Consider the following 15,818-nt stretch of genomic DNA (forward strand, 5'->3'; position numbering starts at 1 on the left):
CACTACTGGTGGAAGAGCATAAAGGTTGATATTTCTAACTTTGTGGCTGGCTGAACATCAAAGGCCTTGAGGCCTGGCTCAGAATATTGAGATTCCGCAGTCGAAGTGGGAGGAGATCAACATGGATTTCGTTGTGGGTTTACCTCGCACTAAGACCAAGTTTGATTCAATTTGGGTGATAGTTGATAGACTTACAAAGTCTGCCCACTTTCTCCCTGTGAAGACGTCATATGTCACGCCGCAGTACGCAAGCTATATCTAAAGGAGGTAGTTACATTGCATGGGATTCCGACATCCATCATATCGGACAGAGGTACGCAATTCACTACTCATTTTTGGACATCCTTTCAGGAAGGTTTTGGAACTAGAGTGAAATTGATCACTGCCTTTCATCCTCAAACTAACGGGCAGTCAGAGAGAACTATGCAAACACTGGAAGATATGCTCAGAGCCTGTGTTATAGATTTTTGAGGAAATTGGGATGAACATTTACCTCTTGTGGAATTCGGGTACAACAACAGTTACCAAGCAAGTATTCAGATGGCTTCTTACGAGGCTCTTTATGGGAGGCGTTGTCGGTCTCCAATTGGTTGGTTTGAACCAACTGAAGTAGAAATGTTGGGTCCTGACTAAGTTAATGAAGCAATTGAGAAGGTTAATCTTATTGTGCAACGACTCAAGACAGCTCAGAGTAGACAAAGTCTTATACAGATATGAGGCGGCGTGAGCTTGAATTTTCTGTTAGGGACAAGGTGTTCTTAAAAGTTTCTCCGATGAAGGGAGTAATGCGGTTTGGTAAAAAGGGGAAGCTTAGTCCTCGTTTCATTGGTCCTTATGAGATTGTTAAGAAGATTGGGACAATGGCTTATGAGTTGAAGTTGCCTCCCAATATGGCCATGGTGCATCCTGTGTTTCACATTTCGATGTTGAGGTTGTACAAACCCGATCCTTCCCATGTGTTGAATCATGAAGAGATTGAAATCAATGAAGGGCTATGTTATGGGGAGGAACCAGTTCAGATTCTAGATCATCAAGTTAGAAGGTTGAGGACGAAGGAAGTGGCGTCGGTCAAGGCTTTGTGGCGAAACCATGATACTGAGGAAACTACTTAGGAAGCAGAGAAGGACATGAAGAAGAGATATCCTCACTTGTTCCCTATGACAGGTATGAGCTAGTGTTTTAACTATTCTTAGGTGAATCGTCTGTGCTTGTTGAATCAACTTGTGGTTTAGTGATTACTTCCTAAAATACGATTCTCATTCAAGGACGAATGATCTTAAGGGGGGAGGGGGGATAATGTAACACCCGTTAAACTTGAACTAGTTGTGAATATGTAAAATCTACTGTTAAGATGATATTATATCTATATGAATCCATTCTTGATGAATTCGGGTGGAAGATGGTCGTTTTGAAGTCAAACCAATAATTGAAGTTCTTAAGGGCTCTTAAATTCGCCCAAGTTTTGGTAGGTCTGTCTTCTCGGCAATTTTCATGAAAATGTGTTGCCAATTTGGAAAAATGTCCTGGATGAAAGTTGTATATCTTTGAAATATCTTTCCAATGGTAGGTCACCCAGCCCAATAAAAGTTATGTACAAAAAGTTATGTCTGTTTTTACTAAAGGGCGCAAAAGTTGGAGATTTCGCCCAAAGTACGCCCAGAAAGTAAGGGACATCCTTTTAGGCCGTACTTCTTCCATTCCTCACTGTTTTGGGCAGCCAAAGTACAAGCTACAAGTATGGGACGTACTTTAAAATACGGGACATACTTTGTGGCCGTGCTTTCACCGTTTCTGGCCGAAAATTTGGTTTAAAATGGGTATGGTCTTATTTTGTTCCTATTTGTTTTTCATTCTCCCAAACCCTAAGGATGAAAATCAGTCCTCCAAGTCTTCAAATCAAAGGTAAGAACACCCTTAACATTACTAATCCATTCTAACATCAAACCCATGATTCCTAACATGGTTCTTGTGACCAAAACCTAGGGTTTGAAGCATAATTCTTCCCAAAGTGATTCAAGCTAAGGTTTGGGTGTTCTTCATTAGGAAAGTGAATTGTTAAACTTTGTTTAACGTATTAAGTTATGTATATTTTAAAAACCATTTTTGACTATAAAGGTGATTTGTATGTCTCTCATTTGAAAACTTATGTTGAATGAAAATCACTTTTTGAAACTATTGTTGGAAGTACAAATTTTTATTCAAGCTTTAATGACTGAAAGGAAAAGTAATCTTTTCATGTTTCTTGAACTCTAATTCATGTCTAAATGGTGGTTAATGTGTGTGAGGGGAAAAACCCACATTAAAACTAGATTGTAACAAACCCTATTTATGTATAAGCTATTATGAATGTTTTCCTCTATGAGAGATGCTTAGTATTGATGGTTAAGAGTTGGTAATGACATTCTCATTGATGAATTGGGACATGGAAATCTTTCATACAGAAGTTATACGTTTTCAAAACATTGATTGGAATGACTTACTCTTTCGATATGGCATAATGAACCTTAATGACAATACATGATGTGTCTACCTTACAAATGCATTATGAATTGGCCTCTATGCTACGAAAACTGGTTGTTGTGTTTTTCCTTGCTATTCGGGAGGAAGAGTATCCACTATGGATCCTAGTGTATTAATTGCCTTGCCATTCGGGGGGACGAGTGGCCACTTCCGGGTTCGTTACTTAGGGTGTATTAATGGCCTTTTTATTCGGGAGGAAGAGTAGCCACCCTGATCCATATTCTGGTGTATTGTGCAGTGTTGTTGATGCTGAGTTGGGCCTATATAAGCGATTGTGATATCCATCTTTGTTATGGAACTGGTATTTATGCCTGATTCATTTAAAGCATAAAGGAAACTGGGATTTTGAAATGGGTTTGTAAACAGTTTAACAAATGATATTAAGAATCACAAAGTGGAATAACTGTTTTTATACTATCTTTCCAGAACTGATTTCTTTATGTATTATTATAATTATTTTCGTATTACTTCTTCTCCCTGAGGCACTTACTGAGTACGAAGTGCTTAGGCATACCATTGTTGTTTTTGATGGTATTTTAGGTAACGGAGAAGAGCAGGTCCTTGATACTTCAGGCGCTTAGGAAGGACTTGTTGTTGCTATTGATTTGGTGAGCCCACACGTTCATTCCTGGGACGCCCTATTTATTCGTTCTTTCATTATTAGTTTTTGGGCTGCGTCCCGATGAGTCAAACTATTATTCCTTTATCTTAGAAGCTCCATCGTATACATTCTTGTGGGTTGTTGTTGTGTTATTAATTAACTATTTAGCACGTTGTTATGTTTGACTAAGTATTGATTACTAAAGACTTTCGCTGATTTAATTCATATATGCATGATTTGTTTACCTTTATTTTATAAATTGTTGGAGGCGAATGTTGAACCAGGCGGGTTCAAGTGTTATTATTATGTCGTTTAGGTTCTTCCGATATTGCTCATGACATCGGATGCCGGTCACGTCTAGGGTGGGTCTTGGGCGTGACAATCAATCATTCCATACTGTTCTCCGATCAGCTCGTCATAGGAGCATTGTCCTCTGCTATCTCAATATATTAGTAACAGGGTAGTATGTGGTCCTTTTGGAATCCTTTGGAGAGATATTACGTGTAAAGTTACTCTTTATGCATAAGCTAATTTACTCAACAAATAATCCCATATCCCTCATGATAAGCTAATTAGTCGCACATTACTTATAATACGATTCAAAATCCCAACCATTTCATAACGTCTATTAACATTCTCGCTTAGTACTAGGATATCCACAGAGTTTTATTGTCTCTCGTACTCTGTTCATCGGGTTACTATTCTAGTAGACATTTCTTTTACTTGCCTCACGTCTACTATCCTTCTCTACCTCCAACATGTTCTTCTTTTCCTTATCACACACATCACACACACAGGACATTCGTCACTTGTCATTCTTTTGTTTCGTTGATCAACCTTATCTCATTTTTCATTATCATAGTCTGAATCTCTTTCTGTTTGCATCTCTCACTTTTCTTCATATCAGAAATAAGAAACTCCTATCGTGTAACCATTCGGGTAAGTTCTAGGATAAATAACCTGAACTATAACACAGAACACAACAACAGTCATATGATCAAACAATTACCAGGCAAGGAGCTTTATTAAACATATCCCTTTCGATCTATTACCTCGTGGTATCGCTAAGGTCAATAGGGCCGGCTCACAGTGACTTAAAAGTTTCCCCACTATAATCATCGAGTGAAATCTAACTTAATAATCTGAATCGGTATGACATGCATAGGCCTATACATATGTATCAAGTTCATTTCATAACTCAATCTTCCAAAAACATAAATGAGCTCGTCAAATTCTTTTGATTTGTGAACTCTTTCTGGAATGTTTATTTCTTTAACTCTCTCTGGCACATAAAGCTTCTTTCTACCCCAAGCACATCATTTTACCTTAGCATGTTTCTTATACTATCCTGACTTAAACATTGTTCTTTCCAGCTTAATACATACTTACTACATTTATCCCACAATTGCCTACTAACTTCATCTCTAATCACTCGCTACTAGGACCTTTCTTTCTTCTCGTCATGATCCTACTTTAAGGTCATAATTTCTCTTAGATTCTTGGGAAATTTTGGCAGAGTTTCCTCTATAAATATAACAATCCCAGACCTGCACATAACCCAAAAAACACATCTCATGCCTTAGAAGGCCACATATAGAAATACATATGATATACAACTCAACCACACATGGCTGATTACTATAAAAGAATGTAAAGTAATAACGCTTGTCTCATAAGTTGTATCTGAACACTCTTTCTAGAATTCCACTTTTTTTCTTCTAAACATTTCGTCAATCAACTACCTTCACGGAGGTTTAATTACTCGTAAATCATATTTTCCCCTTATCTTGCTGTTCTTCAATACCTTATAAATTAATCTGGATTTACTACTACAATTAATACTGATATTACATAACTTACCTGTAATATTCTAGAATGACTGAACGATAAACTTTACTTCCTTATATAAGCACTGAAGTCCTTAAGTTCCAACAATGGAAACCCTTACCTTTGCCCCACTCGAGAACTCTGATCTGGTAAAATTTGGTCCAACGGGAGTTGGGGGAATTCTTCATTTGGTTGCTCTTCCACAGGTTGTTCTGTGAAACCCACACCATCTACAAATGTACCAATTATACAGACTCTCCCAGACTTACCACTACTCTCATTTGACTCTCGTTCTGCGGATACCGTCACTCTGGATTACATAAATGGTCATCTCCCAATACTTGTCGATCCCTTACCTGTTCAGTGGGTTTCTCCTGGATCTCAGATGGATATGTCTCTATAGAGGGCACATTCTTCGAAGGGTTTGTATCATAAGAATGGCTGACTATGGAAGCCCCTGGACTATCAGCCTTCTTCCCTATAGAAGCCATCTCACAACTACAAAACAATCAAGGTTAGGGTTGGAAATATTATATCCTGTAACTTAGCTCTATCGCCCGATCTAGGATAGAAAGTAAGGTAACCATCGTAAATGCCCTGCAGCCTCCCTGAACAAGTAACCTATTGATTAAGTCTATCTCCCTGTCCACCTGCGGGCATGACGTAGCATCCATAAAAAAAAGGACGTCAGTACGAATAATGTACTGAGTATGTAAAGCATAATCAATAGCATAATGGAAGCATAAGAAATAACATAAGAGACGAATCATGAAATGAAAGAGCTAGGTATAACTCTAGCGATGCTCGTCATATTTACTTACCCTCTTTCTAATGGGAAACTTCCATTTCATACATTCATACATTTAGAAGTATCATACCCGACCATAGAGGTTTGGTGTCTTGCATACCTGACCATGATAAGGTTCGGTGTTATACATACCTGGCCCTACCAAGGTTCGGTGTAATCCGTACCCAACTGCAGTGGTGTGCGCGCGATAGGTATTATACCCCGCGATAGAAGCTCGGTGTTACATAATAGCCATACATACTTATACACGTGTACATACTAGTCCATAAGTATCAACAACATCATCGTCATTATCGTTTTCGTTACTTCTTTCGTTGGAGGATCGACTAACATATAAAGGAGGCTATAGCACCGTGAATATATCGAGAATCATGTGCTTTAGTAATTCTAGGGATGGAGTCATTTAGAAGACACTTTGGAACCCATGAGATGGTATATAGCAAAGGAATCATGCCTTTATCAAAGAAGGGTTAGCCTTACATACCTCGTCATCTCCTTAACTACTTAACGTTCACCGTCGAAGCTTGAGAAATCTACATTTAGAAGGAGTCATACCATAGTTAAGCCTTAACGGTACTCTTAAACCCAAACTAGAATAATTCATGATCTAACGAAAATTGGGCAGCATTTCCCCTATTTCATCGACTTCCACTATATTACTATACAACTCCCAAACATCCACAATATCATAATCAAGTAATCACATTACATTAAGGCTTCAATATTCACTCTCATATTCAACTCATACTAGCAACTTCATACCAACTTTTACACATTTTCATACAACGCGTCCTCATCACCATTATTATCCTTTATAACAAGAACATATCTACATCATGCTAGGAATCATGAGTGATATGTTTACTACTCATAAACATCATGAAACCCATGTTTAGAACTCATCCTCTACATTTCTCCTTTCATCCTAGTTTTGTTACAACGAAGCATTATTAATAACATGAAATAAGCATGAAAACTAAACTTTCTATCCCATAGGAACAGGCTTTTGAGCAGCTATCAACTTGTGCAAGAACCCTAGCTTCATTAACCAAGAATTTCTTGAAATCTACCAAACCTAGGAAGCCTTCTAACACATGAACACTTTGATTCTTGCTATTAGCTCTTTGTAATCTCTTGGGTTTGAGTGTAAGATGCTTAGAGAAGGGGTTTAGAGGTTTGAAGAGGTTAGAGAAAGTAGGAAATGAAAAATGAAGTGATGGTCGACCATGTTTATAAAATCAAAATCTGACCCGACCCCATTATACGGCCAATTATACGGGTCGTATAATTTATATCGTCCGTATAAATAGGACCATATAATCTCAGCCGGGGACACCCTTCTTTGGAAGGAATCTACGGACCATTATACGGGCCGTATAATTTATACGGTTCGTACAAATGGCCGTACAACTGGGAATTCCGAATTTTATTCTCATCGACTCATTTAACTTCCTATCCTAGTGCAACCTTCTTGGCACTTATATAACACTTCATTAATCATACAATAGGCCTTATAGCAGCCCTTCAAGATATTTCTAAATAAATATTAGCTCAATTATAGCAAAAACCTTTCCGAACACGACCTACATTTCCCTTCCTTCAACAACTAAACTTCACATATTCATATGACTTTGAAATCTTATAGTATGCACCTTAAGCTATCTAATACTTTCCTTAATCTCATAAGGGTTTCATCATCACCTTAAGCTCACGTTAGCCTACTCATAAGGCAAAAAATCTAAAATTTCTGAGATGTAACATTCTTTCCCCCTTAAGAACATTCGACCTCGGATGTTAGGTTCTTGGGGATTCTATAAATATTTTGCCAGAGTTTCCCCTGTAAAATGGCACTACCATGTTGTCACAGCAACCAAAAATACACTGCCTCACAGGGCTACAAGAATAACATCAATAACTATGGCCACACACGACCAGGAAAACATCAAGGAAAGCACTACATACCTGAGGACAATGGTGTCTCTGCTTGAGTCTTCTCTGGTGGTGGAAATAAATGCAGGTACCGGAACTTCATGTGTTTTTCTGCTTCCCAAGTCATTTCGTCTCTATTATTATTTCTCCATAAAACGTTAACTGAAGCTACATCTTTGGTTCTGAGTCTCCATACTTGCCTATCTAGAATGGCAATGGGAGCTTCTTCGTAGGATAATTGCTGGGTGACTTGAATATCATCTACCGGTACAAATATAGAAGGATCTCTAATGCACATACGAAGCATCAATACATGGAAAACTGGATGGACTGACCCTAAATCCGAAGGTAGATCTAATTCATAGGCCACTTGGCTGACCTTGCGTACAATCTCATAAGGTCCAATATACCGAGGACTAAGCTTGCCCTTTTTCCCAAATCTCATGACGCCCTTCATTGGAGACACCTTCAAGAATACCTAATATTTCATTTGAAACTCTAAGTCCCTTCGACGGTTATCTGCATAGGATTTCTGACGACTCTGAGCTGTTAATAATCGATCTTGTATAAGCTTGACTTTCTCTATAGCTTGCTGGATCAAGTTTGGCCCTATCAAATTAGTCTTTCCTACATCGAACTACCCAATTGGAGATCTATACTTGCACCCATATAAAGCCTCATACGGGGCTATTTGGGTGCTAGAGTGATAACTGTTGTTATAGGTAAATTCAACAAGCGGTGAGTGATCTCCCAACTACCTCCAAAATCAAATATACATGCCTGTAGCATATCCACAATAGTCTGAATGGTCCGCTCTGCTTGCCCATAAGTCTGCAAGTGAAATGTTATGCTAAGATTCACCTGAGTCCCCAAACTTTCTTGGAAAGTTTTCCAGAAATTGGCTGTAAATTGAGTCCCTCTATCGGAGATAATAGATACTGGAACACCGTGAAGTCCCACTATCTCTTTAACATAAAGCTTTACATAATCTTCATCTATATATGTAGTTCTGACAGCTAAGAAATGAGCTGACTTCGTGAGTCTATCTACAATCACCCATAATGAATCATACTTACGTCAAGAACGGGGTAAGCCTGCTATGAAATCCATGTTAATTACTTCCCATTTCCAAGTCGAAATTTCCATAGCTTGCAACAATCCACCAAGAATTTGGTGTTCAATTTTGACTTGCTGACAATTAAGACATTGGGCCACGAATTGAAAGTTCATGCAAACCCTAATACTACAAACCCTAACCTAGCCGTAATATGGCCATTTCGGCCACTAGTCAGCCGTCGTCGACGGCTGACCAGCCACTCCCTCTAACCTCCTCGATCATATTCCCACCCCTACCTCAATCAAACATACCACCTTCATCTTCATCTCAACCAAACCCTAATTCTTCAAACCCTAACGTAAACTCTTCTAAATACCCTTCTTCTTCAAAAAGCTTTGCCAATACATTAACGGGTAGAGAGGAAATCTGTACAGCAATAAAGCAGCAATGCGAGCCTATACCTAGGAAAAATCTAACGTATATTATTGGTATTCCAATGGGGAAATGGACCGAGGCTGAAATCAAAAGAATGGAAATATTGGAAGACCTTCAGCATGCAATCATAGGCAAATTTTCTCATGGGTGGCCTGAGTTGGAAGAACTCCGCAACATTATATCATCACAATGTGGATTAAAAGGTGACTGTAAGGTTGGTTTATTTAGGCCAAGACATGTTTTGATCAGATACTCACTGATGGAAGATTTTATCAATCTTACGTCTAGAGGAGCATATTATTTGAAGGCTAAAGATGGTGTTACTTATCAGATGAGGCCCCTTATTTATGATTCTAAGTTCAAAGTGGAGGAAGAAAAATCCCAGGCAATGACGTGGATTTCTTTTCCAAACTTATTACCTACTTTCTTTGTCAAAGAATTTTTGTTTACTATGACTTCTGCTGTTGGAAAGCCTTTACAGTTGGACTTGGCAACCATAAACAAGACTCGACCTAGTTGTGCTCGTATCAAGGTCCAAGTTGATCTTCTTGCTGAATTACCTCAGTTTCTGATGTTGGAAATAGAGAATAAGGATACAAAGGACATCAAGAAGATGAAAGTCAAAATTCAATATGATTTCATACCAAAATACTGTACTGAATGTTAGATTCAAGGCCATTCTAGAGATGAGTGTAGAATCCTTCATCCTGAATTGAAGAAAACAGCAGATGTTGAGGTTACAGGTTCAGATAAAGGGGTGAAGGATACAGGAAATGAAGAGGCACTAGCTGTTAAAGATAAAGGCAAGCAGGAGGTACGTAGATGGTATCATGGAAGAAATTATCATATGGTGAAGTATGTCCCAAAAACTAACACTTCTGATAAGGGGAATGAAAGCAAAGTTGAGAATGTTGTGGCAAAGAATAATGCTGATTCAGAAGTACAAGTGATGGTGTAAAACAAATTTGATGTGCTAAATACTGTAGAGGAAGGTGAGATACCAAGTACAAGTACATCCAAAACTGAGGGGGAGAACTCTAATGCAAATGGCAACAAGGATGGTCAAAGTAATCAGGTGGAGACTAGGCTGAATAATGCAGATACTACTCAAGTTTCCACATAAGGTCAGCTATGTGATCAGGAAGTTATGCCAGGCATTATTCAGGAAAAAGAAGTTCATAGCTCATGGACTGATGAGGTGGAGGCAAAGGAATTGAATAAAGGATAAAGGCAATATGAAGATGGGGAACAAAGTAATACTGATGGAGACTCTAGTAAAAAGGACAGTGTGAAAGATTCATATCATGGTGGCACCAATACAGCAGAAAAGGAATTGAATACAGGAGAAAACCAACAAGAAGATGGAGAACAAGGTAAAATTGATGGAGACTCTAGTAAAAAGGACAGTGTGGAAGAAGGCACCAATACAGCAGAAAAGGGAACAAGTTTGAGGCAAGTAGAGATTCCAGACAAAGAGGAGGTGGAAAAACAAAATGGTCATCCAGATCCTGATGAACATGTGGATTTTCATGATACAGGATTAGATGGAGTAAAAGAGGCTACAGAGGGTTCTCCCTCAGTGATAATTCATAATCCTGAGCAAAGAGAAGGAAAAGTGCAGGAAAATGTGCAATCAATAGTGTCAACAGTAGTGGATGTCACAAGTGACAAGATGAAGGAGCAGGTGTATGTGGAGCAAGATACTGATCAAACAGATCATTCTTCTTTAGAAAAGGCAATGGTGATTTCACATACTAACCATCAACAGGTGACATTTTGTAGAAAGTCTTCCCCAGTCGAAGAACTACATGACCTGATCTCTCAAAATATAGATGGCTTGGAAGTAGAGGAGGATGTCAGAGATCTCCTTAAAGAAGACAAGGAGGAGAATATTAAGGAAAATAAGGAAAACATTCGTAAGCAGGCTGATATATCTCCTAATAGCAAGTCTAAAAATAAGGGTCGGAAGAAAGGCAAGAAGAATGCCATTGATAAGCAAATTCCACTCAGGGTGGTACCAAAGAGGAATGCTACTAAATCTAATGTTAAATGATGTTGAAGTCATTCATTTGGAACATTAGGTCAGTAAAGACACAAAAAGCCTTTCATAGGGTACAAATGTTAAACAGGCATCACAATTATTTTTTATTGCTCTCATGGAACCATTTCAACAGGTCAGGACAATAAACCATTATAGAAGGAGGTTGGGCATGTGCTTAGCCAATGCCAACTGTAATGGTAAAATCTGGTACTTTGTGGCTGCTAATATAGATGTAGAAGTTCTGATGCATTCCCCTGAGTAGATTACTTTGAAGCTGTTTTTACAAGATTTGAATCAGCACCTTATTACTACATTAGTATATGCTAAATGTAGTGCTTCTGAAAGGCTAGAGTTGTGGGAGGATATCTATCATCTCTACAATACCTTATCTTGTTCCAGGTTAATAGGAGGAGACTTCAATATGGTCCTGAATGATGAAGAAAAGATAGGGGGTAATCCTATTCAACCTCAGGATATAGAAGACTTTGTTTTTTGCATAAACTCCTGTGATCTTGAAGAGGTAAACTTTAAGGGTAGTCCCTTCACTTGGTGGAATGGTAGAGCAGATGAAGCATGTATTTTTGAGAGATTGGATAGGATGTTGGTGAATTCACTGCTTCTGGACAACTTTGGAAATATTGAAGTGGAACATCTTGCAAGAACTGGATCAGATCATGCTCCACTTCTGTGTTCCTATAGTGATAAGTATCAGAATCTGGTCAGACCTTTTAAATTTCTATCATTCTGGATAGAACATGCAACTTTCCTTGATAGAGTCAGGCTGCATTTGTCCACTTGGGAGTATGATGATCCTTTCATAAATTTCAAAAGCAAGATGAAAAAGCTGAAAGGAGTGTTATCCAAATGGAGCAGGGAAGTGTTTGGTGATATATTCAAGCAGCTGATCATAATGGAGGAAATAGTGAGATTAAAGGAATAGTTGTTTGAACAAAATTCAAGCCAAGTAAATAGAGTGGTTTTGCAGAAAGCTCAGGCTGAGACTAAGAGATATTTGCATTATGAAGAAGAGTACTGGAGACAAAAATCAGGCCTGGATTGGTTTGTAGATGGAGACTAAAATACTAGATTTTTCCATAATCTAGTAAAAGAAAGAAGGAAGAAACTGCAGATCAAAAGAAATCAAAACTCAGATGGTTCATGGATTGAGGATGATGATCAAATGGCAGATGAGGCTGTGCACTATTACTCTCAACAATTTTCACAAGAAGAGTTAATTGGAGATGAAAATTTGTTGTCACTCATTCCTTTTTTGATTGACCAAAACAGAAATGATCTTCTTTGTCAAATGCCTAGTGTTGATGAAGTCAAAAAAGCTGTTTTCAACCTTAGTGGATCAAGTGCTAGTGGACCTGATGGTTTTCCTGGAAATTTCTATCAGATATGTTGGGACATTATTAGCTTGGATGTATACAAGATGGTGGTGTCTTTCTTTCAGGGTCATACTCTTCCAAAGTCAGTCACTCACACAAATCTTGTTTTACTACCAAAGAAGGAGTTGGTTCAAAGTTACTCAGACTTAAGGCCTATAAGTTTAAGTAACTTTATCAACAAAGTGATGTGAAGAGTGGTTCATGATAGATTGGAGACTGTGGTACCTCAGTTGATTTCTTTTAATCAAGCAGGTTTTGTTCAAGGGAGAAGCATTATTGAGAATGTGCTATTGGCACAAGAAATAGTGATAGACATCAGAAAAAAGGGCAAACTAGCAAATTTAGTGATCAAATTAGACATGGCAATAGCCTATGATAGAGTATCTTGGTTAAATTTGATAAAGGTACTCAACAGAATGGGATTTGCTAGTCAATTCATTGACATGATTTGGAGGTTGATAGCAAATAATTGGTATTCCTTCCTGTTCAATGGTCAGGCCAAAGGATTTTTCCATTCAACCAGGGGTGTCAAACAAAGTGATCCAATTTCACCTGCATTGTTCATCTTATCAGCAGAGGTGTTATCAAGAGCTCTAAATGCAGAATTTGACAATACTGAGTATGTGGGCTATGTCATGCCTAAATAGAGTCAAAATATCAATCATCTTGCCTATGCAGATGATACTATAATATTTGCTTTTGCAGAAGGGGAGTCATTGAAGAGAATTATGAAGATACTGCAGGAGTATGAGGCAATTTCAGGTTAGCTGATTAATAAAGGCAAGAGTGCCTTTTATATGCATCATAAGATTTCTGGTGCATTTTCTACGCAGGTGGAGCAGATTACAGGCTTTAAAAGGGATCAATTTCCATTAAACTACTTGGGATGTCCTATATTTCATTCAAGGAGGAAAAAGGTATATTACAATGACCTTATCAAGAAGGTGAAAAACAAGCTGCAAAATTGGAAAGGAAAATTGCTCTCCTCTGGTGGAAAAGCAGTTCTTATCAATAGTGTGCTTCAGAGTATTCCAATATACATGCTGTCAGCTGTTGTTCCAACAAAATTTACCATTAATGAGCTTCATAAAATCTTTGCAAGGTTTTACTGGAGCACTAACGAAGAAGGTAAAAGCAGACACCTGGTCCTCTTGGGACAAGGTTTGTTTACCAAAAGAAGAAGGAGGATTAGGATTCAGATCTCTAGATTATGTGTCTAAGGCCCTTTTTGCAAAATTATGGTGGAAATTTAGAACATCAAATACATTATGTTCAACCTTTATGTGGAATAAATATTGCAAGAAGAAGAAGCCTACAGAAGTGCAGTGGAAAGGTGGATCACAAGTGTGGAAAAGAATGATAGAAGCAAGGGATCAGGTGGATCAACAGATATGGTGGGAGCCTCGAAATGGAGCATGTGATGTATGGGAAGATAATTGGACTAAACTTGGTTCACTCAAATAGGTAATACCACCAGATTTTCAGATTGACACCAGCATTGAAGAATTATCACACTTTATGAATGCAGAAGGCTGGGATGTACAGAAATTGCATGACAAACTGCCAAGTAATGTGTGTGATCATATCCTACAAGAGTTGAGTATAGTGGAGCCTTCAGAGGAGAAAGATAAAACCTGGTGGATGGCTAGTACTACAGGATATTTCACTGTAGGGAGTGCTTGGAATTTGCTCAGGAAAAAGGCTCAAACATCAGCTCACTTCTCAAAGTTGTGGTTCAAAGGAGTTCCATTCAAAATATCATTCTTCCTTTGGATATTGTGGAAGTTCAAAATAACAGTGGATGATGTACTAAAGAAAATGAATATCAACATTGTATCTAGATGTAGATGTTGTCTGAACCCTCATCAGGAGGAGACAGTTCAACATCTATTTCTAATAGGTGAATTTGCAGCAGAAACTTGGCAATATTACAATGCTGCTGTTGGGATAATTGTGCCAAGGATTCAGATTCATCAGACAATAGTGCAATGGTGGTATATGCAAGGTCCTACAAAACTCAAGTCAGTTATGCAGGCTGCACCAACATTCATATGCTGGCAATTATGGAAGAGAAGAAATACTATCATGCATGGGGGTAAGATGAATAAACTAAAGCTAATAAATGGGATCAACTATAATCTGCAACAACTGGTGAACACATTAAATCCTTGGCTGAGAAATATTCCACATGATTGGCCTCACATGGTGAAATATTTGGAGGATTACAGGCCTAGAATAGGATATAAGATGGTGCAATGGAAATTTCTTGATGCTTGCTGGTTCAAGTGCAATACAGATGGGGCATCTAGGGGTAATCCAGGGTTGAGTTCAGCTGCTTTCTGCATTAGAGATGAGGTTGGAAACCTGATATATGCTAGGGCAAGAAGAATATCTAATACAACTAATATCACAGCAGAATCTGTAGCTATATTGCATGGAATTGAGTTCTGTATTAAAAATTATCTGGTGCTTGTAATGATTAAATCAGATTCTCTGTCTATGATAAACATTATTCAAGGAATATGGGAGATTCCATGGAAAATCAGTATGGAAGTTAAAAAGATCAACTTCTGGAGGAATAAGGGGCAAGTGTAGTTTGCTCATATCCTTAGGGAAGGCAATGCACTTGCTGATTTTTTAGCTAACCTCGTTTTTTATTTTGCAGGTACAGTTCATTTTCATTCATTTGCTAAGTTGCCAGCAGGTGCAAAGAAGATTCTCAATGCTGATAAGATGATGATTCCTAATTTTATAAGCAAGATCTACAGAAATAGAGAACCAAACTGATCATATGCATCTGATCTCTATATACATGCCAACAAGTGATGACACAAGATTCAGTTACACAAGGCAGTAAAGGTTAATGATAACAGTTTCATAGGATTGTTGTAGTCTTGTTTGAATGACTAAGGTTAACCCTGTTAGTGTGTGGTATTAACAGAAATGTTCAGCCTATTAACAGGATCTCCTTAGTCACCTAGTCCAGTTACAAACATTCAACATGATTTCATATGTAAGATTGATCAGAGACATTGGACAACAAAGGACAACAACCATGAGGAGCTTCATACCACACTTCTTCTTGAAAGATTTTCAGTGAGATTAGATACCATAGCACCTAGTCAGAGCTTGAGGTGACTGATAATGGCATCAATCCAAAGAAGGTGTGTTCTTGTTTGTAGTTTTTCATTGATTCACTTGGCTGTTCA

The 15,818-nt window shown here is 38.2% G+C and overlaps 1 protein-coding gene across 1 annotated transcript; it reads left to right on the forward strand.

Annotated features, from left to right (window-relative positions):
* Nucleotides 1–12,398: 12,398 nt before the first annotated feature.
* Nucleotides 12,399–15,396, forward strand: LOC132612794 (uncharacterized). The gene is made up of 8 exons (XM_060326887.1): nucleotides 12,399–12,744; nucleotides 12,862–13,013; nucleotides 13,107–13,228; nucleotides 13,315–13,354; nucleotides 13,443–13,770; nucleotides 13,912–14,003; nucleotides 14,074–15,154; nucleotides 15,275–15,396. The coding sequence occupies exons 1-8, from the start codon at nucleotides 12,399–12,401 to the stop codon at nucleotides 15,394–15,396; spliced, it is 2,283 nt and encodes a 760-aa protein (XP_060182870.1).
* Nucleotides 15,397–15,818: the final 422 nt, after the last annotated feature.

This window comes from Lycium barbarum, chromosome 1 (genome assembly GCF_019175385.1).
Source record: "Lycium barbarum isolate Lr01 chromosome 1, ASM1917538v2, whole genome shotgun sequence".
Taxonomy (NCBI): domain Eukaryota; kingdom Viridiplantae; phylum Streptophyta; class Magnoliopsida; order Solanales; family Solanaceae; genus Lycium; species Lycium barbarum.

Excerpts from the sequence above, each read along its gene's own strand:
- LOC132612794 (XM_060326887.1), top strand. The coding sequence starts at position 12,399 with ATGGCAGATGAGGCTGTGCACTATTACTCTCAACAATTTTCACAAGAA. Across the intron at positions 13,014-13,106 it reads CTTGGTTAAATTTGATAAAG|GCCAAAGGATTTTTCCATTC; the intron begins GTACTCAACAGA and ends TTCAATGGTCAG. Across the intron at positions 13,771-13,911 it reads CCTGGTCCTCTTGGGACAAG|AAGAAGAAGCCTACAGAAGT; the intron begins GTTTGTTTACCA and ends AAATATTGCAAG.